Here is a 21,803-nt window from a genome sequence, read left to right on the forward strand (position 1 = left end):
TCTCTACTGTTTGAGGCCAGGACGGGAGTATTGCGAACCAAGACATATCGGACCAAATACGAAGGGGTAGACACGGTATGCAGTGCGTGTGGAGAGGAAGAAGAAACTGCCGAACACTTGGTAATGTTCTGTAAAGGGCTTCACCCTATAGTTCAGGATGATGGCGCAAAGTTTTTCAAAGCACTGGGGTTTAGAGACAGGGAGGGCAAAATGACGTTAAGCGGGTAGAATTAACTAGAAATAGGTTATCTGATTGGTGGCTAAAGTCAAGGCACGAGTTAAAATTAAACCATTCACTGCAAAGTGCCAGTTCTATGCTTCACTATTTAAAGGGGAAAAGAAACGATAAATCTATTTTGTTGTTCATTGGGTATTACGGCTAGGTGGCGTTAGCCGCCGCCCGATCTAAAGGGTACAGACAATGGTAGTGTATAGGTGTTCTGTGGTACAGCCACATCAATCCATTCATCTATCCATCCATCCATGTTGCAGTGGTGGTTGTTTGTGAGTTTTGGTTTTGTTGTTAATGTGTAGTTTAATTGTGCGGATGCTGCAAACGCTTATCGGGCTCCTGTAAGTGACTGCTTTCCACATTTACAAGTGTATCGCAAGCCTCCCAGATGACTCGCGATGCTTTCGGAGTCGCGCGATAGCAACGGAACCATGGCCTGGTCGTCCGGACGGAACCAGTGTTTGCGTTTCTGATATGGTACCGCAGTGCGCACGGACTAAGGGCACTGCAGTTTAGCCCACAGTGATGTAGATTTGCGATTCGCATCGCAGCCATGGCATCGCAGAACAGCTCCGAAGCCAAAAACTGGTCTAACCCTGCCAGTGGCGGCAATAACAACAACAACGTGAGCCAATCCGCGTTAGTTCTTCCGTGGGGCGCTCGCAAGGAGCGACAGCCATTTCCCCCGGGAATACACTTCGATACCGATGTCAAGCCGGGCGAATTCGTGTTGCGCGTGCTCTTCGCAGAGTTTACGCTGCAGGCGGAGAAAAAAATCCGCACGGTGCTCGCTGAGCCGCTGGAGAGACCAGTTTCCAAGTCCTTGCAACGGGGCGAGGATGCCGTGTTCGATCAGCTACTGTCAGCGTTCGGTTCAGTGGCGGAGCACTGCCTGCCGTCGCTATTGCGCACCCTGTTTGCGTGGTATGACCGGCAAACAGTGGAGACCGTCGACATGCAGAGGCCCCGCGCCGACTCGCGGGCCAAGAGCGAGTCTGAACCTCGTAGCGACCGCGACTACTTGCACGAGCGCAGAGATCTCGCGATCGAGTTCATCTTCTGTCTGGTGCTCATTGAAGTGCTCAAGCAGCTGCCTCTACACCCCGGCCATGAAGATTTGGTTGGTCACATCGAATCGCTGGCCTTCAAGCACTTTCGCTACCGCGAAAGTTCCCAGACAGGCCCCAACGCCCAGAACTACAACATAGTAGCAGACTTGTACGCCGAAGTAGTGGCTGTGCTGGCGCAGTCACGATTCCAATCGGTCCGCAAGCGTTTCATGGCCGAGCTAAAGGAGCTTCGTGCCAAGGAGCCGAGCCCTCACACAACACAGAGCATCATCAGCTTACTTATGGGCATGAAATTCTTCCGCGTTAAGATGGCACCCATAGAGGAGTTTGAAGCTTCGTTCCAGTTCATGCAAGAATGTGCGAGTTACTTTCTTGAAGCCAAGGACAAGGACGTTAAACATGCTCTTGCTGGTCTCTTCGTTGAGATTCTTGTTCCTGTAGCTGCGACTGTCAAGACTGAAGTGAACGTACCATGTTTAAAGAACTTCGTCGAAATGCTGTATTCGCAAACCCTTGACTTGTGTACCAAGAAGAAGCACAGCCTGGCACTGTTCCCACTAGTGACCTGCTTGCTTTGTGTGAGCCAAAAACTCTTTTTCCTTCAGAATTGGCACTGCTTTCTAGCAATGTGTCTTTCTCACCTCAAGCACCGTGATCCAAAAATGTGTCGTGTGGCACTGGAGTCACTATACCGACTGCTTTGGGTGTACATGATTCGTGTGAAATGCGAGAGCAACACAGCAACACAGACGAGGCTTCAGAGCATCGTTAACTCACTTTTCCCAAAAGGATCCAAAGCAGTTGTGCCCCGGGACACCCCACTGAACATTTTTGTTAAGATCATTCAGTTTATAGCACAGGAGCGTCTTGACTTTGCCATGAAGGAAATTGTCTTTGATCTGCTCTCTGTTGGCAGGCCAATCAAAATCATTCTTACTCCAGAGAGAATGAGCATTGGTTTGCGGGCTTTTCTGGTCGTGGCTGACAGCCTACAACAAAAAGAGGGCTGCCCACCAATGCCACGAACTGTTGGTGTTCTTCCATCAGGAAACACCCTCAGAGTCAAAAAGACCTTTATTAACAAAGTGCTCACAGAGGACACCGCCAAGAGCATTGGCATGTCTCAGTACTACTACTACGTTCGAAAGGCTTTTGATGACATCCTCAAAGCACTTGACGTGCAGTTTGGTCGGCCTCTATTGATGACTACAATGCAAAATGCCAACAAGGAACCAGATGATATGATAACAGGGGAACGAAAGCCCAAGATTGACCTTTTTCGCACCTGTGTTGCTGCAGTGCCACGACTGATTCCCGATGGCATGCGAAGGCAAGACCTGGTGGAGATGCTGTCAAGGTTGACAGTCCACATGGATGAAGAACTGCGTGGCTTGGCATTTCAGGCACTGCAGAACATGGTGTTGGACTTCCCCGAATGGAGAGAAGATGTCATCCAAGGTTTCATTCAGTTTATTCTTCAAGAAGTCAACGACACATTTCCACAACTGCTAGACAATGCCCTGCGTGTGTTGCTACAATTTTTGACCACATGGAAGAATGCAATGAACGGATGTAGTGTCAAGAAGGAGGTGCCTGAGATAAGGATTGAACAGATGACAAGTGCCTTGCATCTTGTTGAGGGTGTAGCTTTGGTGATGCTCTGCAACTGTAGGTTGTCTACACGGCGCCTTGCAGCTCACATCCTCAAGGAGACCAAGGTTGTAATGAAGCTTCAGCTGCCACCACGTGCGGAAGAGCCTGTCGTGGATGTGATTGACCGAGCTTGCCCAGTTGCCATCGAAAAGTGTCTGCCCTACCTCCCCGCTTCAGAGAAGTCGGCAGTCCTGTCTGCACCAGTTGTAGACCTGCAGTGGCTTGCCGAGCGATCCAGCTCGGCTTGGACCACAGGTAGCCCTGAAGGCAGTACAGAAGGTTCCAACAGAAGTCCGTTGGACGTTCTTGATTTATCTTGCATGGATGCCTGGTGTGCCTGCCTCATGAGTTTCATCCACCAGGACTATGTGCTGAAACATTGTCCTACTGCCGTGACACAGTCATGGCCGATTGTGACCTCGCGGATAACTTGCCTCTTCTCTCATATTGAGCTGAATCCAGTAAACGACAACCGTGCTTCGCTGCTTCGTACTACAACCGTTAAAAAGGCACCCACAGAAAGAGATGTGTATCTTAGCTTATGGAGAAACTACCTTCTTTATGCCTGCTGCGTTGCACCTTCCAACAGCAACATCACCGTGCGCTATCTCTCGCCTGACCTCAGCTTCAATTCCTCTCCGGAGAACATGTCTTCTGACCGAGCTGAACATAGGTTCACAGGCATCAGCAACAGTGGAATAAGTGCTTCCACATTGTTCAAGCAGATTGTACCCCTTTTAAGGAGTGAGCAGATGGATTTGAGAGGAGCTGTCGTCCTTGGGCTGTCACATGTCAACAGCCTAGCACTTAAGGACTTGATGGAAGAACTGGTCGGCTACATACGAGAAGCCATTGACAGGAAGCAGGAAAATGTGCGTCGCAGGAGGCGACGTGACATTCTTCGTCTGCAGCTTACACGACTGATGGAATCGATTGCTGAGCATGGCACCTTTGGAGTGAGCTCCTGCATTCTAGACCGTGATGCTGGCACACTCAACACATCTTTCGTTGAATACATCGATGGGGCACGACTCTTTCTCGAAAGCGAGAATGACAAGGACGTGCCTGAAATCGTGCAGGAGATCAAGCTTCACTTCTGCAACTTTGTCCACAAGCTTATCAAAAGCTTTTCTTTGGAGAATCACACTCACCTCCTTGGCCATGATCTCAGACGCAACCTTTTTTATCTTTTCGCCACGTGGAGTGGAAATCTCGGCGTCCCCTTTGGTGTTGTGGAGAAGCGAAATTCGGCCGACGAGAGCCTCACCGAATTAGAATCCTCAGCGCTCCAGGCAATGTCCTCTGTTCTTTGCTGCGGACCATGCATGGATCCACCTGGCCTGAATGAAGAGAGCGTCATCTACCATTGGTTGGACAGCCTGCTTAGATCAAAGGATGAGAAGCTATACCATCTGGCTCAAGAGACTGTTGTCTTGTTGCTTGACTTCAATCAGGATGCCGGCATGCTGTTGGACTGGCTTGTAGACCGCTGCTACACCGGGGAACCTCAGCTAGCAGACGGGTGTTTTACGGCGCTTGCGACGGTATTTAGCGTACGTGAATACCCGTGTGATCACTACATGTCCATCATATGTGTTACGCTTCTGAATGCTGGCTGCCCAAGGGCAACTATTCAGGAGATGGCGTTGCAGCTGCTGCACATTCTTGACCACCGCTTCTTTCACTCCAAGTCGGCACTCACCATAGAGGATGACCAACTAGACAGCATACAACTGCGTCATCGTTCGATCTCTGGTGATGGTCTCATCATTGCTGGGTACCCTTGCTCCCAGGTAAGTTCAGCTTGAGGAATTATGCCTTTGTCTCGTGCTTCGCAAGTGTGCATACTCTATTGCTCTTCTTTTTTTTGCAAAGGTTTCTTCTTTCTTGTGTAGTTTTCTTTATATTTCATCTGCTGATCCTATATGTTGCATCAAACATGTGTAGTAAGTAGCATTCTTTTGTCCTGTTATTGTATGCTGGGCTCTCTGTTTGGTACGCGTTTAAACAGCACCCTCTAAATGAACACCCTAGTAAGACAAATACTTTATTGGCCGCTGCTGTGTACAAGTGATAACAAATCCTGGGAATATGGTTGCTGTAACTGGTTGCAGTTATGTCCGAGTTGACGTTGAGACTTAAAGGGCACAGTAGGGTATCTGTAAATTTTATGTGTATGGACAGTTGGGAGGCTTGGCTTTTCTTCAATGGATAATACTGTTTATATGTAGGAAATAGCTGAATGTGCCTCACTCTTGTACACCAGAAAGTTTGAGTTGAAACTGACAGTATTTGCATCCGATGAAGGGTCAGTGATCTGGTATTTGTTGAAGTTCGTATTGAGGCATTCATCAACAATAATGCTGTGTGGCTTTGCAGGAAGAGCTGTGCCGTCAGATGGCTCAGGTGCATCCTGAGCTGACCATGCGGCTCTTCTCGGAGGTGACAGGGCGGTTCCAGACGGCACGGCCAGAAGTACGCCAGAATTTGCTTCGATGCCTACTGCCCTGGCTGGGGAACATGCATCTCGTCGATCCACACCTTACTCCTGGCCATCCTCAGGAGCTCGAGTCAGTTCTTCATTTATGTGACTTCTTTTTAATGATAATAGATCAGCAGAATAACATTCTGGTCACACAGTCTTAGCATAGCAGAATAAGTTCTTTGGATGGAATAACTTTTTACTCTGTTCATTAAACCATTGGAAAGCATTTAATTAACTTGAATCATGCCTAGGCTTAGTGAGCAATGTGTCTGTGGAATTGTACTTTGTTTGCTGGTGATGCCATAATTTTGCGAATGTGGCATGAGTACTTTTTCTGTGATTGCAAGCCCTTATCAATCTCTCCACTTGTGTTCTTCGCCATGCAGTCTATTTAACTTTGAAGTGGCCGAGCTCAGTGAGTGAGCTGGCATTTGGGGGGGGGGGGGGGGGGGTTGAGCACAAAACTCAAATAAGCTAGAAGGAATGCCAACAAGATTCAAAATGTTCAACTGCAGCAAAAGGGGATTGTGTCAACTTTAGGTTCAATAAAAACTGTGGGGTCTCAATGTGGGAGCCACGCGCTTGGAGTTAACAGACACAGTGGACACGGTCGGAACAAACCAAAACAACACACATTTATTTAACTGCTTTTAGATGGATGATATCGATATTATAACATCAATTGCGATCAACACACTAAAGCAGCCTTACACAAAATTACAGAACACTCAACAACATAACAAACACAATAGCACAGCCAAGGCGGGGTCGCCAATGCTTGACTTACCACGAGGGTCTCCGGCGTGCAACCCGCGGTGCCGTGCACCGGGGACCCACGCTAGAGACAACCGTTTGCGCCAACTGCCACCAGCAAAAAAGAACCGCTCATATTTTGGGCGCCGCCACCCAGGCCTGCCGCCAGGAGACACTGCAGGCGGTACGCACTAATCATGATGATGATGGTGGAGATAACAAACGCCCACGAGCACAATGCTGCCTACCGCTCATAGTTATGAACACCAAATGTGGATTCTGCACGAGACACATGCGCCACACAGTGCAAACAACTTTACTGGGGATGTTACCACACAGTGCAAACAACTTTACCGGGGATGTTACCACCCTCACAGAACTAACAGACAATAATGACTGGGGAAGTATAGGGGATGTTATTACAAGTAATTCTAATGTAAATGTGAAAAAAGAAAAGATAACTTGCCACTTCCAGGATCTAAACCTGCGACTTTCGAATAACACATTCAATGCTCGGGTCCGATGCTCGCTATTTGAAAGTCGCGGGTTCGAATCCTGCCGGTGGCAAGTTATCTTTCCGTCCACTTTTCTTTCTTCACATTTACATTACAATCACTTCTACTAACATCCCCTATACTTCCTCTGGCTTTATTGTCTGTTAGTTCTCATTAATATTGTGTCTAACAAAGAAAAACGAGCCAATAAATTCACACTTTTGCTAACTTTAAGTTAGGTAGTATTATCTTTGACGCTGCCTGCATCGAACTAAAATTCAAGTGCAACAGCCTGTGCTCAGCACTGTGTTGAAGTAAGAGCTCCATGATTCAATCAGTACTTAACACAGCAACACATAAAAGGTGAATGGCTTATCACGCATTATGGGTTCATGCAGGACTCTGGCACCAGGTGAACGTCGAGAAGGATGGGGATCTGCTGAGGCCACAGAAATGGTGCTGAACAACTTGTTCTACCTGACGGCAAAGTTTGGGGACCAGCATCCCAAGGTCTGTTGCATCTTAACTCGTCTATTAAGCAGCTAAATACCAGCGAAGCAAAATTTTAAGAATCTCTGATTGTTGCTCTTCTATTCACTGAGGTTGTATTTACTGTTACAGTTTAGCGTAGCTTTATTGTCTAGTAGGCGGTGCTTACACTGTGCATTACAAACCTGTTCATCACTGCAGAACAGTTTTGTGCTCTGCAATTTGCCACCACTTGCAAGTTGCACCGAGAAATTAAGGTAAATGCACAAGAACACAAGCGCCGCAGTAGGACATTCTCAAAATGATACCGATGACATCAAACAGACCGCCTACAATTAATCACTAGTAATCGATCTAGCTGCACTAAATAAAGAACCTTACGTGCATTAAGAGACGCAATAAAATGCTGCTTGTTCGTTTCTGTTTGATTCATGTAAAAAAGAACTGCCGGGTGTTACTATGGGGAATGGCGCGAGTGGTTCGAAAATTCAATTTTCGCGTGGTTACACAGGACAGGTGGTGCCATCTAGCGGGGCGCAGTTGAAACGAAAGTGTCGGTAATCTCAAAGCCAAAAACGGGAAATTGATCAATGGCCGTTGTTGCTGCTGTGGCTACCGCAGCTTTCGGTCTGCTGCTATTAGAGCAGTAAAGCCGGGCAACGTTGTGCATAGCTACAGTGACGTGAGTCGGTTTGGTCGGTCTGCTTCTTGACGCAACTAATTTGAAGTGCACTAACCCAATGCGAACCACTAAAACGTGATTTTATTTCAAAATAGGCCCCTCCTTGGCACAAAAGTAACACTACAAGGTTTTTGGACCGCTATTTCAACAATTAATGTCGACTTAATAGTTGGTTGCTTTTAGTGTCCCTTTAAGTGCCTCCTATAGATTATACTCGACAGATCAAAAATGAAATGGTAAACACGTTTTCCCTCAACAATTTGCAGTTGTAGGTGCGTGGGTGTGGTACGTTAAAGTTGAATAACAAGCTGCAAATGTTTTGTCATTTGGTTTGGATTATCTGGGAGAAGTTGCTGTTTGGCGTCAGGTATTTGTTGTTTCAAATATAAGTAGAGTTATGTGAATAGCAAAATTTTTGGTGCAAAACCAATTTAGCTATTGAAGCTTGAGTACGAATCAAATTGATTATTTTGCGAATATTTCTCAAATATTTTTGAATACCTCAAAGCGGCATTGCAGAAAAAAAGATGGTTAGGATTTCTAAGCATATTCTTATAAGATAGCGATATGAAAGCGTTTCTTTTGGCAAGGTCGGTGAAGCACTGAAGGGGTTTTGTCCGCTAGTTGTGTCATCAAGAATGTGGAACTGCAAAGGCTGTATCTTATTTATTTACATGATTTGTTGCAAGTGTAGTGTGGAATTCGCAAGGCAATGACTAGTGGGACCATCGCTGAGTGCGAAGCGCGAGCGGGTGCACGAGCTGTAGACGCTGGACTGCCCGAGCATTTGTTTCCGTACCGGCTGTCTGCCTATTACCTGGCGTCGCTATTAAACCCCCTTGCAAAGTGGTGGAAGTGCGGGGTACGCAAACCTGGAACTTCGAAGCCGGAAGCTGCCCACTGCATCAGCAATGCCTGATAAGACGACCGAGCAAAGCACCACCCAGCAAAGCACGGCCCAATCTCAACTGTTCATCGTGCCTACCACCCTGCGCCAACGAGATCCCCCATTCTTCAGCGGCACCGAGGACCAAGATGTGGAGGACTGGTTGCAGCTGTTTGAAAAGGTGAGCCCCGCCAACAAGTGGGACGACCCCTCAAAATCGGAGTACGTCCCATTTTATCTCAGACGTCGCCAGCCTGTGGTTCACAAACCACCGTACTGAATTTACCACTTGGGCCGCTTTCAAGACCACCCTTGCAGCTGTGTTCGATCGCCCCGCAGTGCGCAAGCTGCATGCCGAACATTGCTACCCGGACGTGCACAAAGGCAGGGCGACAACTTCACTAGCTACATTGAAGATGTAATCGATTTATACCGGCGTTTTGATCCTGAGATGACCAAACATGACAAGATCAGGTATATCTTGAAAGGCATAGATGATGATGCCTTTCAAATGTTGCTGGCAAAGGGCCAAGTATCGTATCCGAACTTGTGACCTTGTGCCAGAGCTTGGAAGAGATTCGCAAACAACGTGCAGCAGTTCGGAGGTCGACGACAGCAGACGACTCTCTCGCTGCCCTGGCCGTTGGTGGTGACAGCTCCCTGCTGGAACAGATAAAAGAATATGTACGCGAAGAGGTCGCACGACAGCTTTCGTGTCTCTCGTATCTGCCGACCACCGAAGCACCAACGAACCACCTAACCTCGACAATCAGACAGGCTATTCAGGAGCAGGTCTCCGAGGCGTTGCCATTACCTACGTCTGCCTGTCCACCAACACCTGTTACCGCGCCACTGACTTATGCGGCCGTCGCGGCAATGCCTCCACCTCGTCTGCCAATGTATACGCCACAACCTGTGCGACCGTCCACCGCACAGTTTCTAGCTACACAGCAGCACGCCGGAAATCCTTGGTGCACTGCTGACAACCGGCCCATATGTTACTTTTGCGAAATTCCAGGTCACGTTGCACGTCTATGTCGTCGGCGCTTCACAGTTAACGCACCAAAATATCCTGACTATTCGTTTTGGCCTCCATACCACGCGCCTCACGTACCACCTGAAGTTCACGAACGTGATGCGCAAGCTGCTTCCGGCGCCCGAACGTTCGCTTCTCGACGTTCTACTTCCCGCTCGTCTTCACCTTCAACAAGTCATCGTTCTGTATCGCCTATGCGTCGACGACCCACCTCCATTGAGACGAAAAACTAACTGCCGCAGCTCCGGAGGCACGAGCTGCGTCATCGTCTAATCGTTTAAGTCCTCGCCTGTCTCCCGCCAATCTTATCGATGTAATCGTCGAAGGTGTACGAACACTCGCGCTCATCGATACCGGTGCCACGATATCTGTGATTAGTCAAAGACTCTGCCGCTCTATTCGTAAAGTGACGATGCTTTCTCCCGTGGTTTCTCTTAGCACTGCGAGCGCCCAACAAATTGAGCCCGTCGCGGCATGTACAGCGAAAGTGGTTATTCGAGACGTGTTGTACACCATTGAATTTCACTTGTTGGCTTCATGTTCCCACGATGTCATCCTAGGATGGGATTTCTTATCACGTCATCACGCCGTCGTGGACTGCGCTCGTGCCGAAGTGGAGCTGTTACCGTTTCGTGATGCGCCTTCTGTTGATGCGGCCGTATCTAGTGTGGCTAACCTTGTCGTCACGACGGACATGGACCTTCCTCCTTTCAGCACCCACTTTGTCCCTGCCTGCTGTGCTTCACTTTCTGACGCTACCGTCCTATTCACGCCATCTGACATCTTCGGTAGCCGCCACCACACATCGCTGCCATTCGCCGTTCTTGAGCTTTGTCAAGACACTACCGGGATATTTATTTCCAATCCCAACTCGTGTCCCCTCAGTTTGCGCCGCAACGAGACGCTCGGCCACATTCAGCTTATCGATGAAGGCTGCCGATTTCTTCGACACCAAGCCGAATATGGAGCTGTACGCGTTGGTTCCTCACTTTGCCTTGAACAGCATGTCTACCGATGCATTTCACCGTTCTATTGACAGCCATCTCGCCCCGGCTCAGCGAGAGCAGCTTGTTACCCTGTTGCACGAATTGAAGCGTTCGTTTGACTTTCCCCAAGCGGTGCTAGGAAGAACGAACACCGTTGTGCACACAATTGACACAGAAAAGAGTACACCTTTGCGCCAGCGCCCTTATCGTGTGTCACCGGCGGAGCGTCGCGTAATTGCAGAACAAGTAGACGACATGCTACAGTGTGGAGTCATCAAGCCTTCTTGTAGTCCTTGGTCTTCCCCAGTTGTACTCGTCAAAAAAAAGGACGGTTCAATCCGGTTCTGCGTAGACTACAGGCGCCTAAACAACATTACGAGGAAAGATGTTTACCCTCTTCCCCGCATAGACGACGCTCTCGATTGTCTCCAAGGTGCAGAATTCTTTTCCTCGCTTGACCTTCGCTCGGGTTATTAGGTCCTAATGGCTGAGTCTGATAGTTCAAAAGCAGCGTTTGTCACACCGGATGGCCTATATGAATTTACCGTAATGCCATTCGGACTCTGCAATGCGCCTGCCACATTCGAGCGAATGATGGACAGCATTTTACGCGGTCTCAAATGGAACATATGCTTGTGCTATCTTGATGACGTAGTGGTTTTTTCACCCGATTTCACTTCGCATCTCACTCGTCTGCGTAAGATTCTACAGTGCCTTACAAACGCCAGGCTTCAGCTTAACCTGAAGAAATGTCACTTCGGGGCTAAACAACTCACCATACTTGGTCATGTCGTCTCGAAAGCCGGCATCCTTCCCGACCCTGACAAGCTTCATGCTGTTGCCGAATTTCCTAAGCCGACTACAGTTAAAGAACTACGGAGCTTTGTGGGCCTGTGCTCCTATTTTCGTCGGTTTGTCCGGAACTTTGCCTCCATCATTGCTCCACTCACCAAACTCCTTGCTGGCCCTGTAGATCTTTCGAATTGGACAGCAGCCTGTGACGAATCCTTCGCAAGACTGTGCCAACTCCTTACCTTACCTTACCACCTGTACTGCGCCATTACGACCCTACTGCGCCAACCGAAGTACACACGGATGCAAGTGGCGACGGCCTTGGGGCAGTACTCGCGCAACGCAAACCAGGTTTTACGGAGTATGTGGTCGCCTATGCCAGCCGCGCCCTCACTGAGGCAGAAGCCAACTATTCTGTTACGGAAAAACAGTGCCTCGCGATTGTGTGGGCGTTAAACAAGTTTCGCCCCTATTTGTACGGCCAAACTTTTGATGTGGTAACTAACCATCACGCACTCTGTTGGTTGGCTTCACTGAAAGATCCTTCTGGCCGCCTCGGACGTTGGGCACTACGCCTTCAGGAATTCGACATACGCGTCGTCTACCGATCGGGGCGAAAGCACTCTGACGCAGATGCGCTTTCACGATCACCCGTGAAATCTCATGATACGGATATACCAGCCCTTGACCTTCCCCTCTCTGCCGTTAGCGTCACAGACATGCCATCCGAACAGCGGAAGGACCCTTGGATTGCCTCGCTCTTGAATATGCTTTCTGACGCATCAACTTCAGGTTACCCGCGTGCTCTCGCCGCCAAGCAACGCATTTCGCCTTACGGGATGGCCTGTTATACCGTCGCAACTATCAAGTGGCGGGTCGTAAATGGCTGCTAGTCATACCCAGCCATATGCGGTCTGATATCTGCAAATATTTTCATGCTGAACCCCAACACGCACACGCCGGTGCGCTAAGGACGTATGAGCGGATCCGCCAACGTTACTACTGGCGGGGTATGTACACGTTTGTACGCAAACACATTCGCTCATGTTCCCAGTGTCAGCAGCGCAAGACATTTCCTCATTCACCCGGTCAACTGCAGCCTTTGCCATGTCCTGCACGCCCATTTGACCATGTTGGGATTGACCTATACGGCCCGCTACCGTTCTCTGTTGGTGGTAATCGATGGGTGATTGTGGCTGCCGACCATCTGACAAGGTACGCCGAAACGGCAGCGCTACCTTCGGCTGGCGCTCGTGATGTTGCAACCTTCATCTTGCACTGGTTTGTTCTTCATCATGGTGCACCACGGGAGCTTCTGAGTGACAAAGGTCGCGTATTTTTGTCCGAAGTTCTGCAGCAGCTCCTACATTCATGCCGTACGGTACACTGCACATCAACAGCCTACCACCCTCAGACGAACGGCTAAACGGAACGTTTCAACAGAACCCTCGGAGACATGCTCGCTATGTATATTGATTCTAACCACTCCAACTGGGACGTTGTTCTTCCTTTCGTGACGTACGCCTACAATACGGCGATTCAATCAACAACAGGCTTTTCTCCATTTTTTCTTTTATATGGTCGTGACCCATGCAACACACTCGACACAATTCTGCCATACAATCCTGATGCCTCCGAGTTCAGCCCAGTTTCTGAAATGGCCGAACATGCCGAAGAGTGTCGTCAGCTTGCACGGTCCTTCACAGCCGATAACCTAGCCCTCCAAAAAGATCGCCACGACCATGATCTTGTTCAGAATACCTTCCCCGTCGGTTCTCTCGTGTGGCTCCGACTGCCTTTCCACTCTCCTGGACTGACCCCCAAGTTTGCACCGAAGTATATGGGCCCTTACCGCGTCATACAGCACCCTTCTTCTGTCACCTATGTGATTGAACCGCTCAAGCCGTCCACGGACAAGCGCCGCCTTGGTCGTGAGACGGTACACGTCAGTCGCCTCAAGCCCTGTTACGACCCTCCTGTTCTCTCGTCACCTTGAGTCGCCAGGATGGCTCGTCTTCATCGCCGGGGCATTGTAGTGGGGAATTCGCAAGGCAATGACTAGTGGGACCATCGCTGAGTGCGAAGCGCGAGTGGGTGCACGAGCTGTAGACGCTGGACTGCCCGAGCATTTGTTTCTGTACCGGCTGTCTGCCTATTACCTGGCGTCGCTATTAAAACCCCTTGCACAAGCAAAGTCAGATTGACTACACTTTACAAGTGAGAGGCAAAGATGCTGTTTTGTCAGGCTCTCCTCCTTTTTCCAACTTTTGTGGAAGCCCAACTAATGTGGTGGACAAGGGCATACTCCCTTTGAGTCTGGACTTCCTGATCTGCCTCACAGACATCAGTGTATAAGAACATCTGAAAGTTTAAACGCAAAAAATCCTTGACATCAAATATTTCGAACCTGCCCGAATTTCAGATCCAGAACAGCGTTCATTGAGTCACCATCCCTGCAGTATATATCATTTCCATGTTGGAATCGGTGTGTTCTCGAGTCAGTACGTTTGCGAGTGTAGCAGAGCTTGAAAGGCAGCTTTGCCGAAATGCGAGTGTGATGTGGTGGAGCATCTAGAAACAATTCGACGGGAGGTCGTGGTCAGTCAGATTTTGTCTTTGGGAATTTAAAATCCTTCGAATTGTCAAGTTTCATCATTATCATCATCAGTCTGACTACGTCCACTGCAGGACAAAGGCCTCTCCCATGTTCCGCCAGTTAACCCGGTCCTGTGCTTGCTGCTGCCAATTTATACCCGCAAACTTCTTAATCTCATCTGCCCACCTAACCTTCTGTCTCTCCCTAACCCGCTTGCCTTCTCTGGGAATCCAGTCAGTTACCCTTAATGACCAGCGGTTGTCCTGTCTACGCGCTACATGCCCGGCCCATGTCCATTTCCTCTTCTTGATTTCAGCTATGATATCCTTAACCCCCGTTTGTTCCCTAGTCCACTCTGCTCTCTTCTTGTCTCTTAAGGTTACACCTACCAGTTTTCTTTTCATTGCTCGCTGCGTCGTCCTCAGTTTAAGCTGAACCCTCTTTGTAAGTCTCGAGGTTTTTGCTCCGTAGCTAAGTACCGGCAAGATACATCTGTTATATACCTTCCTCTTGAGAGATAGTGGCAATATACCTGTCATAATTTGAGAGTGCTTGCCAAATGTGCTCCACCCCATTCTTATTCTTCTAGTTACTTCAATCTCGTGGTTCGGCTCCACGGTTATTACCTGCCCTAAGTAGACATAGTCTTTTACAACTTGAAGTGCACTATTACCTATCTCGAAGCGCTGCTCTTTTCCGAGGTTGTTGTACATTACTTTCGTTTTTTGCAGATTCATTTTAAGACCAACCTTTCTGCTCTCCTTGTCTAACTCCGTAATCATGAGTTGCAATTGGTCCCCTGAGTTGCTCAGCAATGCAATGTCATCGGCGAAGCGCAGATTACTAGGTACTCTCCATTAACTCTTATCCCTAACTGTTCGCATTCTAGGCTTCTGAAAACATCCTGTAAGCACGCGGTAAATAGCATTGGGGATATTGTGTCCCCCTGTCTTACACCCTTCTTGATTGGTATTCTGTTGCTTTCTTTATGAAGCACTATGGTAGCAGTTGATCCCCTGTAGATTTCTTCTAAGATGTTTATATATACTTCATCGACGCCCTGATTCCGCAGTGTCTGCATGATGGCTGATATTTCTGCTGAATCAAACGCCTTCTCGTAATCTATAAAGGCTATGTATAGTGGTTGGTTATATTCTGAGTATTTCTCTATTACCTGATTGATAGTGTGAATGTGGTCGATTGTTGAGTAGCCTGTTTGAAATCCTGCTTGTTCCTTTGGTGTTGATTGAATTCTATTGTTTTCTTTAATCTGTTGTCAATTACGTTTGTAAATAGCTTGTATACTACAGAGAGCAAGCTGATCGGCCTGTAATTCTTCAAGTCCTTGTCATCTCCTTTCTTATGTATTAAGATGATGTTAGCGTTCTTCCAAGACTCTGGTACTCTTCCCATCAGGAGACATCTCGTAAACAGGGTGGCTAGTTTTTCTAACACAATCTGTCCTCCATCTTTCAGCAGATCTGATGTTACCTGATCCTCACCAGCAGCTTTGCCTCTTTGCATGCTCTCCAAAGCTTTTCTGACTTCTTCTATCATTACTGGTGGGGTGTCATCTGGGTTACTGCTAGTTCTCATAGTATTAAAGTCGTGGTTGTCCCGGCTACTGTACATATCTCTGTAAAACTCCTCCGCTATTTTAACTATCCTATCCATATTGGTAGTTATTTTGCCTTCTTTGTCCCTTAGTGCTTAAATCCAATTTTTGCCTATCCCAAGTTTCCTCTTCACTTCTTTGACGCTTCCTCCATTTTTCAGAGCGTGTTCAATTCTCTCCATGTTATACCTTCTTATATCGCATACCTTACGCCTATTAATCAACTTTGAAAGCTCTGCCAGTTCTATTTTGTCTGTTGTACTTGAGACTTTCATGATTTGACGCTTCTTAATGAGATTCTTCGTTTCTTGGGAAACCTTGCCAGTGTCCTGTCTAACTACTCTGCCTCCAACTTCCACTGCACACTCCGTAATAATACTCGTCAGATTATCATTCATTGTATCTACGCTAAGGTTGGTTTCCTCACTAAGAGCCGAGTACCTGCTCTGAAGCGAGACTCTGAATTCCTGCACTTTCCGTCTCAGTGCTAGCTCATTGATTGGCTTCTTGCGTATCAGTTTCTGTCGTTCCTTCTTCAAGTCTAGGCGAATTCGAGACCGTACCATTCTATGGTCACTGCATGGTACCTTGCCAACCACTGCCACGTCCTGCACGATTCCTGGGTGTGCACTCATTATAAAGTCTACTTTGTTCTTATTTTCGCCATTAGGGCTCCTCCATGTCCACTTGCAGTTTCCTCATTTTCCGTAGAAGGTATTCAAAATCCGTAAATTATTGCGTTCTGCAAATTCTACTAGCAGCTCTCCTCTGGCGTTTCTAGTAACGATGCCATAATCTCCTATGCCAGGTCTCCAGCCTGCTTCTTCCCTACCTTTGCATTAAAGTCTCCGATCAGTATAGTATACTGTGCATAGTATAGTACCATCAGCATAGTATAGTATACCTTACTCATTGCCAATTCCACGGCTTCATAGAAGCTTTCAACTGAAGCGTCTTCATGGCTGGATGTAGGTGCGTAAGCCTGTACCACCTTCATCTTGCATCTTTTATTCAGTTTAATTACGATACCTACCACCCTTGCATTAATGCTATAGTATTCTTCTATGTAGCCAGCTATGTTTCTGTGAATTAGGAGCCCCCACTCTCAGTTCTCTTCTGTCAGCCAAGCCTCTATAGCAAAGGACGTGCCCATTCTGTAGCACTGTATAAGCCTCATCTGTCCTCCTAACCTCACTGAGCCCTATTATATCCCATTTAACACCCTCTAGCTCCTCGAATAGTACAGCTAGACTTCCCTCACTAGATAGGGTTCTAGCGTTAAACGTTGCCAAGTTCAGGTTCCAATGGCGGCCTGTCCGGATCCAGAGATTCTTAGCACCCTCTGCTGCGTTACAGATGTGACCGCCGCCGTGGTCAGTTGCTTTGCAGCTGCTGGGGACTGTGGGCCGTGAGTTATTTGACGTATGCATGTGGGAGGTAGCGGCCAGATACTGCACCAGGGTGGCCAATCCTTCTCTGGTGAGGGAGTGTGTTCCCGGCGGTGGTTACCGGTGAAGCCACACCCCAGGCCTCTTAATGCAGTTTCATCACCACGCGGATTTAAAAAAAAAAAATGCGGTTGGGAACTGCGCGGCACCGGGATTTGAATCACGGACCTTTTGCATGCGAGGGGGATGCTCTAACCACTATGCCATCGCTGCACTTTCAGTTTCAAGTTTCAGTGGGAATCAAATCGAATAGCAAACACTATTAGAAAAATATCTGAAAGTTCTAATATTCGCCTCCTTGTAAATATAAGGCATAGCAGCATGTATTGATGTCCACTGGAAGAAAGACAAATGCAAGAGGGAAAACAATTAGATTTTGCTGCAGTGAAGCTGCCCTTATACACAGAATCCATTGGCTGCTTAGAAAGCATTTTGAATTGGTAAAGTCTGTAAGTCTGTTTAATAACCATCTGTTTTTTTCTTACAAGGCCACTCATTAGATGACAGGACATAATATATTTGAAAGGCATTGTATATATATATATATATATATATATATATATATATATATATATATATATATATATATATATATATATATATATAAGTATAAAAGTAGATGCGCTTTCACACAACGACTTGCTTATTCCGCCGACATTTCGACGGGAGCCCCGTCTTTTTCAAGGCATAATACTATTTACACATTTTCGTGTCTTCTTATATCTTCTCGAGACAGGAGGGAAGGGGACAGAAGAAAAATATTAACAAAAAAGAACAAAAAAAGAAAAAAAGGAGGAAGAAACGTTAGAAAGAAGCAAGAGGGACATGGCGGGATAAGGAAGGAACAGGAACTCAACAAAGGCGAACGCATGGGAGCTATGCCATCTTTGTCAACAATACCTCCCGAGCACCCACCCTTTCTCCAAGTGGACATTTTGACCACTGTTTCTGTATTTCACCCTCCGGTTCAATCCGCTGGCAACTTGCCCTCGTTTGAAGTTTACGACAAATTGGTGGGGAGAGCTTAAGCACTTCAAGTGCATGTTGGTGGCATTGGAAGATATGAAAGAGCCGGTAATTGTTTAAGGTGAGGTATTCTTTATTTATTTATCGTGAATACATTGAAAGGCTGACGACAAAAGCTGCATACAAGCAGCTTGACAGGCCTGTCAGCCCAATTCAAACGTCAGCAGCAGACGGCAGATATGCATGCTGTAAAAATTGACGCCACTATCAATATTGATTATTTGCATAGGCTCCTGTCAGTGAAGGTAAAGAAGAAAAAAAAAAGGGGGGGGGCGAACTGTACGACATCCGGGACCACTTATCTGTGCGTTCCAGCTGTGCTTGAAGTGGCAAACCATTTCTCTATTGTCAGATGTGTACACTAAAAGCTTTGTTAGGGGGTAATATTATTTTTGTAATGGGAGGCTGGGGGCAGAGTAGTGATTAAAGAGGGGCGTTTGCGTCTTTTAGTGATCCTAACGCTGACAGAGTGCCTGGGTGGTCATTTATTTCGTTTTTTATCGTGTTGAATTTGTAGATAAAGTAAGATTCCTGTTGTTCCCGCTCTCTGATTGTTCGAAAATTGCTTTCCAATAGTGTAACTCTGATGTCATCAAAGCTGTGGTCTTTTAATGTACTGTGTTTTGAAAGTGGAAGGCCTGGCAGGGAACGTACATGTGCCCGATGGTTGTTGAATCTAATTCTAAACGGTGTGCCTGTCTGGCCCACGTATTGCATGTTACGTGCCCCACATTTCAGAAGATATATGGCGTTATCCGAGTCGCAGTCCAGTGCACCTCTTATCCTGTGCTTAAAATCCGAGTGGGTGCTTTCCACCACTGTCGTTGTCTGCCTGTGTTTGCATACTTTGCATCTGCTTTTTTCGCAAGGGCAACACCCTGTTTAAGGTTTCATGCCTATTTTTGAATTTATCAAATGATCCCTTATACTTTTAGGCCGCCTGTATACCAAACAAGGAGGAAAAGGGAAAATTTTGGATAGCCGCACGCTCTGTTCTAATACGTTAAAGTGTTTTCTTAGGACTTTGTTTATATTAGGTGGGCTGCTCGTGAAAGTTAATAGCAAATTTTTGTTTTGTAGTTTACGTTTGCCTTTGTTTCTTTGTTGAGTTCCTGTTCCTTCCTAATCCCGCCATGTTTTTCTTGCTTCTTTGTAACGTTTCTTCCACCTTTTTTCTTTTTTTGTTCTTTGTTTGTTGTTAATATTTTTCTTCTGTCCCCTTCTCTCCTGTCTCGAGAAGATATAAGAAGACACGAAAATGTGTAAATAGTATTATGCCTTGAAAAAGACGGGGCTCCCGTGGAAACGTCGGCTAAATAAACAAGTTGTTCTGTGAAAGCGCTTCTACTTTTATACTTATAACCTTGCGGCAACCCAAGTTATTCTTCTGCACATAAGCCTTTCATATATATATATGTATATATATATATATATATATATATATATATATATATATATATATATATATATATATATATATATATATATATATATATATATATATATATATATATATATATATATATTGTTTTAGATGTGATGGGTTTACTTTCACTGATAATGCCAGCGCTCAACCGTCACTGCCGAATCGCCATTGCTCGAGAGCGTCCTACCTCTTCTTCTTTCTCGCTCTTCCAGTCCGCGTTACATTTTCCTCAGGGCAAGACGAAGCTCACTGAGCGAGCAGAAGCGATCGGTTGTTGTAGGGCTTCAATCGGGAAATGTGCACTATTTGCGTCTTACGCGAACGCCGGTTCTGAGCTGTCACTTTCGCAACAATGTAAGTGATTTCACTTAGGCATTGAGTAATGACGAATGGTCCTGACTACTTGGAAAGGAACTTCTGGCAAAGTTCCTTCTTTCGAACGGGCATCCACAGCCAGACAAAATCACCTGTAGTGAAAGTCACAGGCGGGTGTTTTGCGTCTTAACGGTCTTTCGCGCGAGCGTGGGCGGAAAGAGTTCGGAGGCGAGCAAGTCGACGAGCTTCTTCGGCGCGACACAAAGTCTGCGTGACACTGGTGTTTTCGATCGTCGAAAAAGGAAGTATGGTGTCAAGGAAACTTTGGGGATGATGAGCATAGAGAAGAAAGAAAGGCGTATAACCTGTGACCTCAAAATTCACGGTATTAAAGGCGTATGTAACAAAAGGTAATACGGCATGCCAGTTCTTGTGATCCGCTGCGACATACACTGAAAGCATGTTGATGATGGTACGATTGGTGCGCTCAGTGAGGCCGTTGGTCTGAGAGTGGTATGGCGTGGAATGCCGACACTGACACCCACAAAGCCGTAGCAACTCTTCGACAACGTCAGCGGTAAACTGCTGGCGGCGATCACTTATCACCACACGAGGGGCCCCGTGACGGAGTATGATAGAGTGCAGAAGAAACCATGGCACATCAGATGATGTGGCTGAAGCAAGCGCCATCGTTTCAGTATACCGCGTCAGGTAATCTACGCACACAATAATCCAGCGGCGGCTGGTGGTAGACTTGGGGAAAGGGCCCAGTAAATCTATGCCAACTTTTTCGAATGGTGATGTTGGTGGCTTAACCGGCTGCAGTAGGCCGGCCAATGGCGCGGTAGGTTGTTTGTGGCGTTGGCAGACATCACAACTTGCGACGTAGTGCTTGGTGGTCTTCCAGAGTCGAGGCCAGTAAAAACGTTGTCGGATACGGTGAAGCGTTTGGGCAAATCCGAGGTGCCCAGACGTGATGTCATCGTGCATGGTTTGGAATACCGCAAGACGCAGGCATTCTGGCATGACGAGGAGTAGTGTGGAACCATGGTTCAAGTAATTCTTGCGATATAGTAGGGCGTCATGAAACACGAATAGCGTGGCGCGTTTAGAGCTATGAGCCACATCAATCATTGGTTTCAGGGAAGGGTCACACTGTTGCTCGTGACAGAAGACGTCCAAATTTGGGAAGTTGGATGAGATTGCAGCCAAGTAGTTATCGAAATCATCATCATCAGCATCCACAGTCGGAAATGAAAGACGAGATAAGCAGCTGCATCTGCATGAAATCGACCACTCTTGTAGGTCACAGAAAAGGTATATTCTTGAAGCCGTAAGGCCCAACGAGCCAACTGGCCAGTTGGGTCGCGTAGTCCGACGAGCCAACAAAGAGAATGATGATCTGTGACAATCTCGAATTGCCGGCCGTACAAATAAGGTCTGAACTTCTGGACGGTGAAGACAACCGCAAGACATTCCAGTTTGGTGACCGTATAATTCCTCTCCGCCTTAGTCAAAGTACGACTTGCATACGCCATGACGTGCTGGCGGCTGTCGTGATACTGAACTAGCATGGCACCAACACCGATACCACTAGCATCTGTATGCAGTTCCGTGAGTGCCTCCGGGTCGAAATGGCGCAAGAGGGGCCCGGAAGTAAGCAAATACTTCAGCTGCTCGAAAGCAGCTTCACACTCAACGGTCCATCGGAAGGGGGTGTTTTTGCGGAGCAACTCAGTCAGAGGGTGAGCAAGCTGGGCGAATTCTTTGATAAACCGGCGGAAATAAAAACACAGGCCCACAAACCTACGGAGATCCT

At 47.3% G+C, this 21,803-nt stretch overlaps 1 protein-coding gene across 2 annotated transcripts in view; it reads left to right on the forward strand.

Annotated features, from left to right (window-relative positions):
* The first annotated feature begins 634 nt into the window (after positions 1 to 634).
* Positions 635 to 21,803, forward strand: part of fry (microtubule binding protein furry) — a 64,860-nt gene continuing 43,691 nt past the window's right edge. For both annotated transcript variants that reach the window (XM_075890963.1, XM_037412621.2), the window contains exons 1-3: positions 635 to 4,748; positions 5,335 to 5,525; positions 7,086 to 7,197. In XM_075890963.1, coding sequence (XP_075747078.1) covers positions 786 to 4,748; positions 5,335 to 5,525; positions 7,086 to 7,197 — 4,266 coding nt within the window. In that variant the 5' untranslated portion in view covers positions 635 to 785. The remainder of the gene's footprint in view (positions 4,749 to 5,334; positions 5,526 to 7,085; positions 7,198 to 21,803) is intronic.

Source organism: Rhipicephalus microplus, chromosome 1 (assembly GCF_043290135.1).
Source record: "Rhipicephalus microplus isolate Deutch F79 chromosome 1, USDA_Rmic, whole genome shotgun sequence".
Lineage (NCBI taxonomy): Eukaryota > Metazoa > Arthropoda > Arachnida > Ixodida > Ixodidae > Rhipicephalus > Rhipicephalus microplus.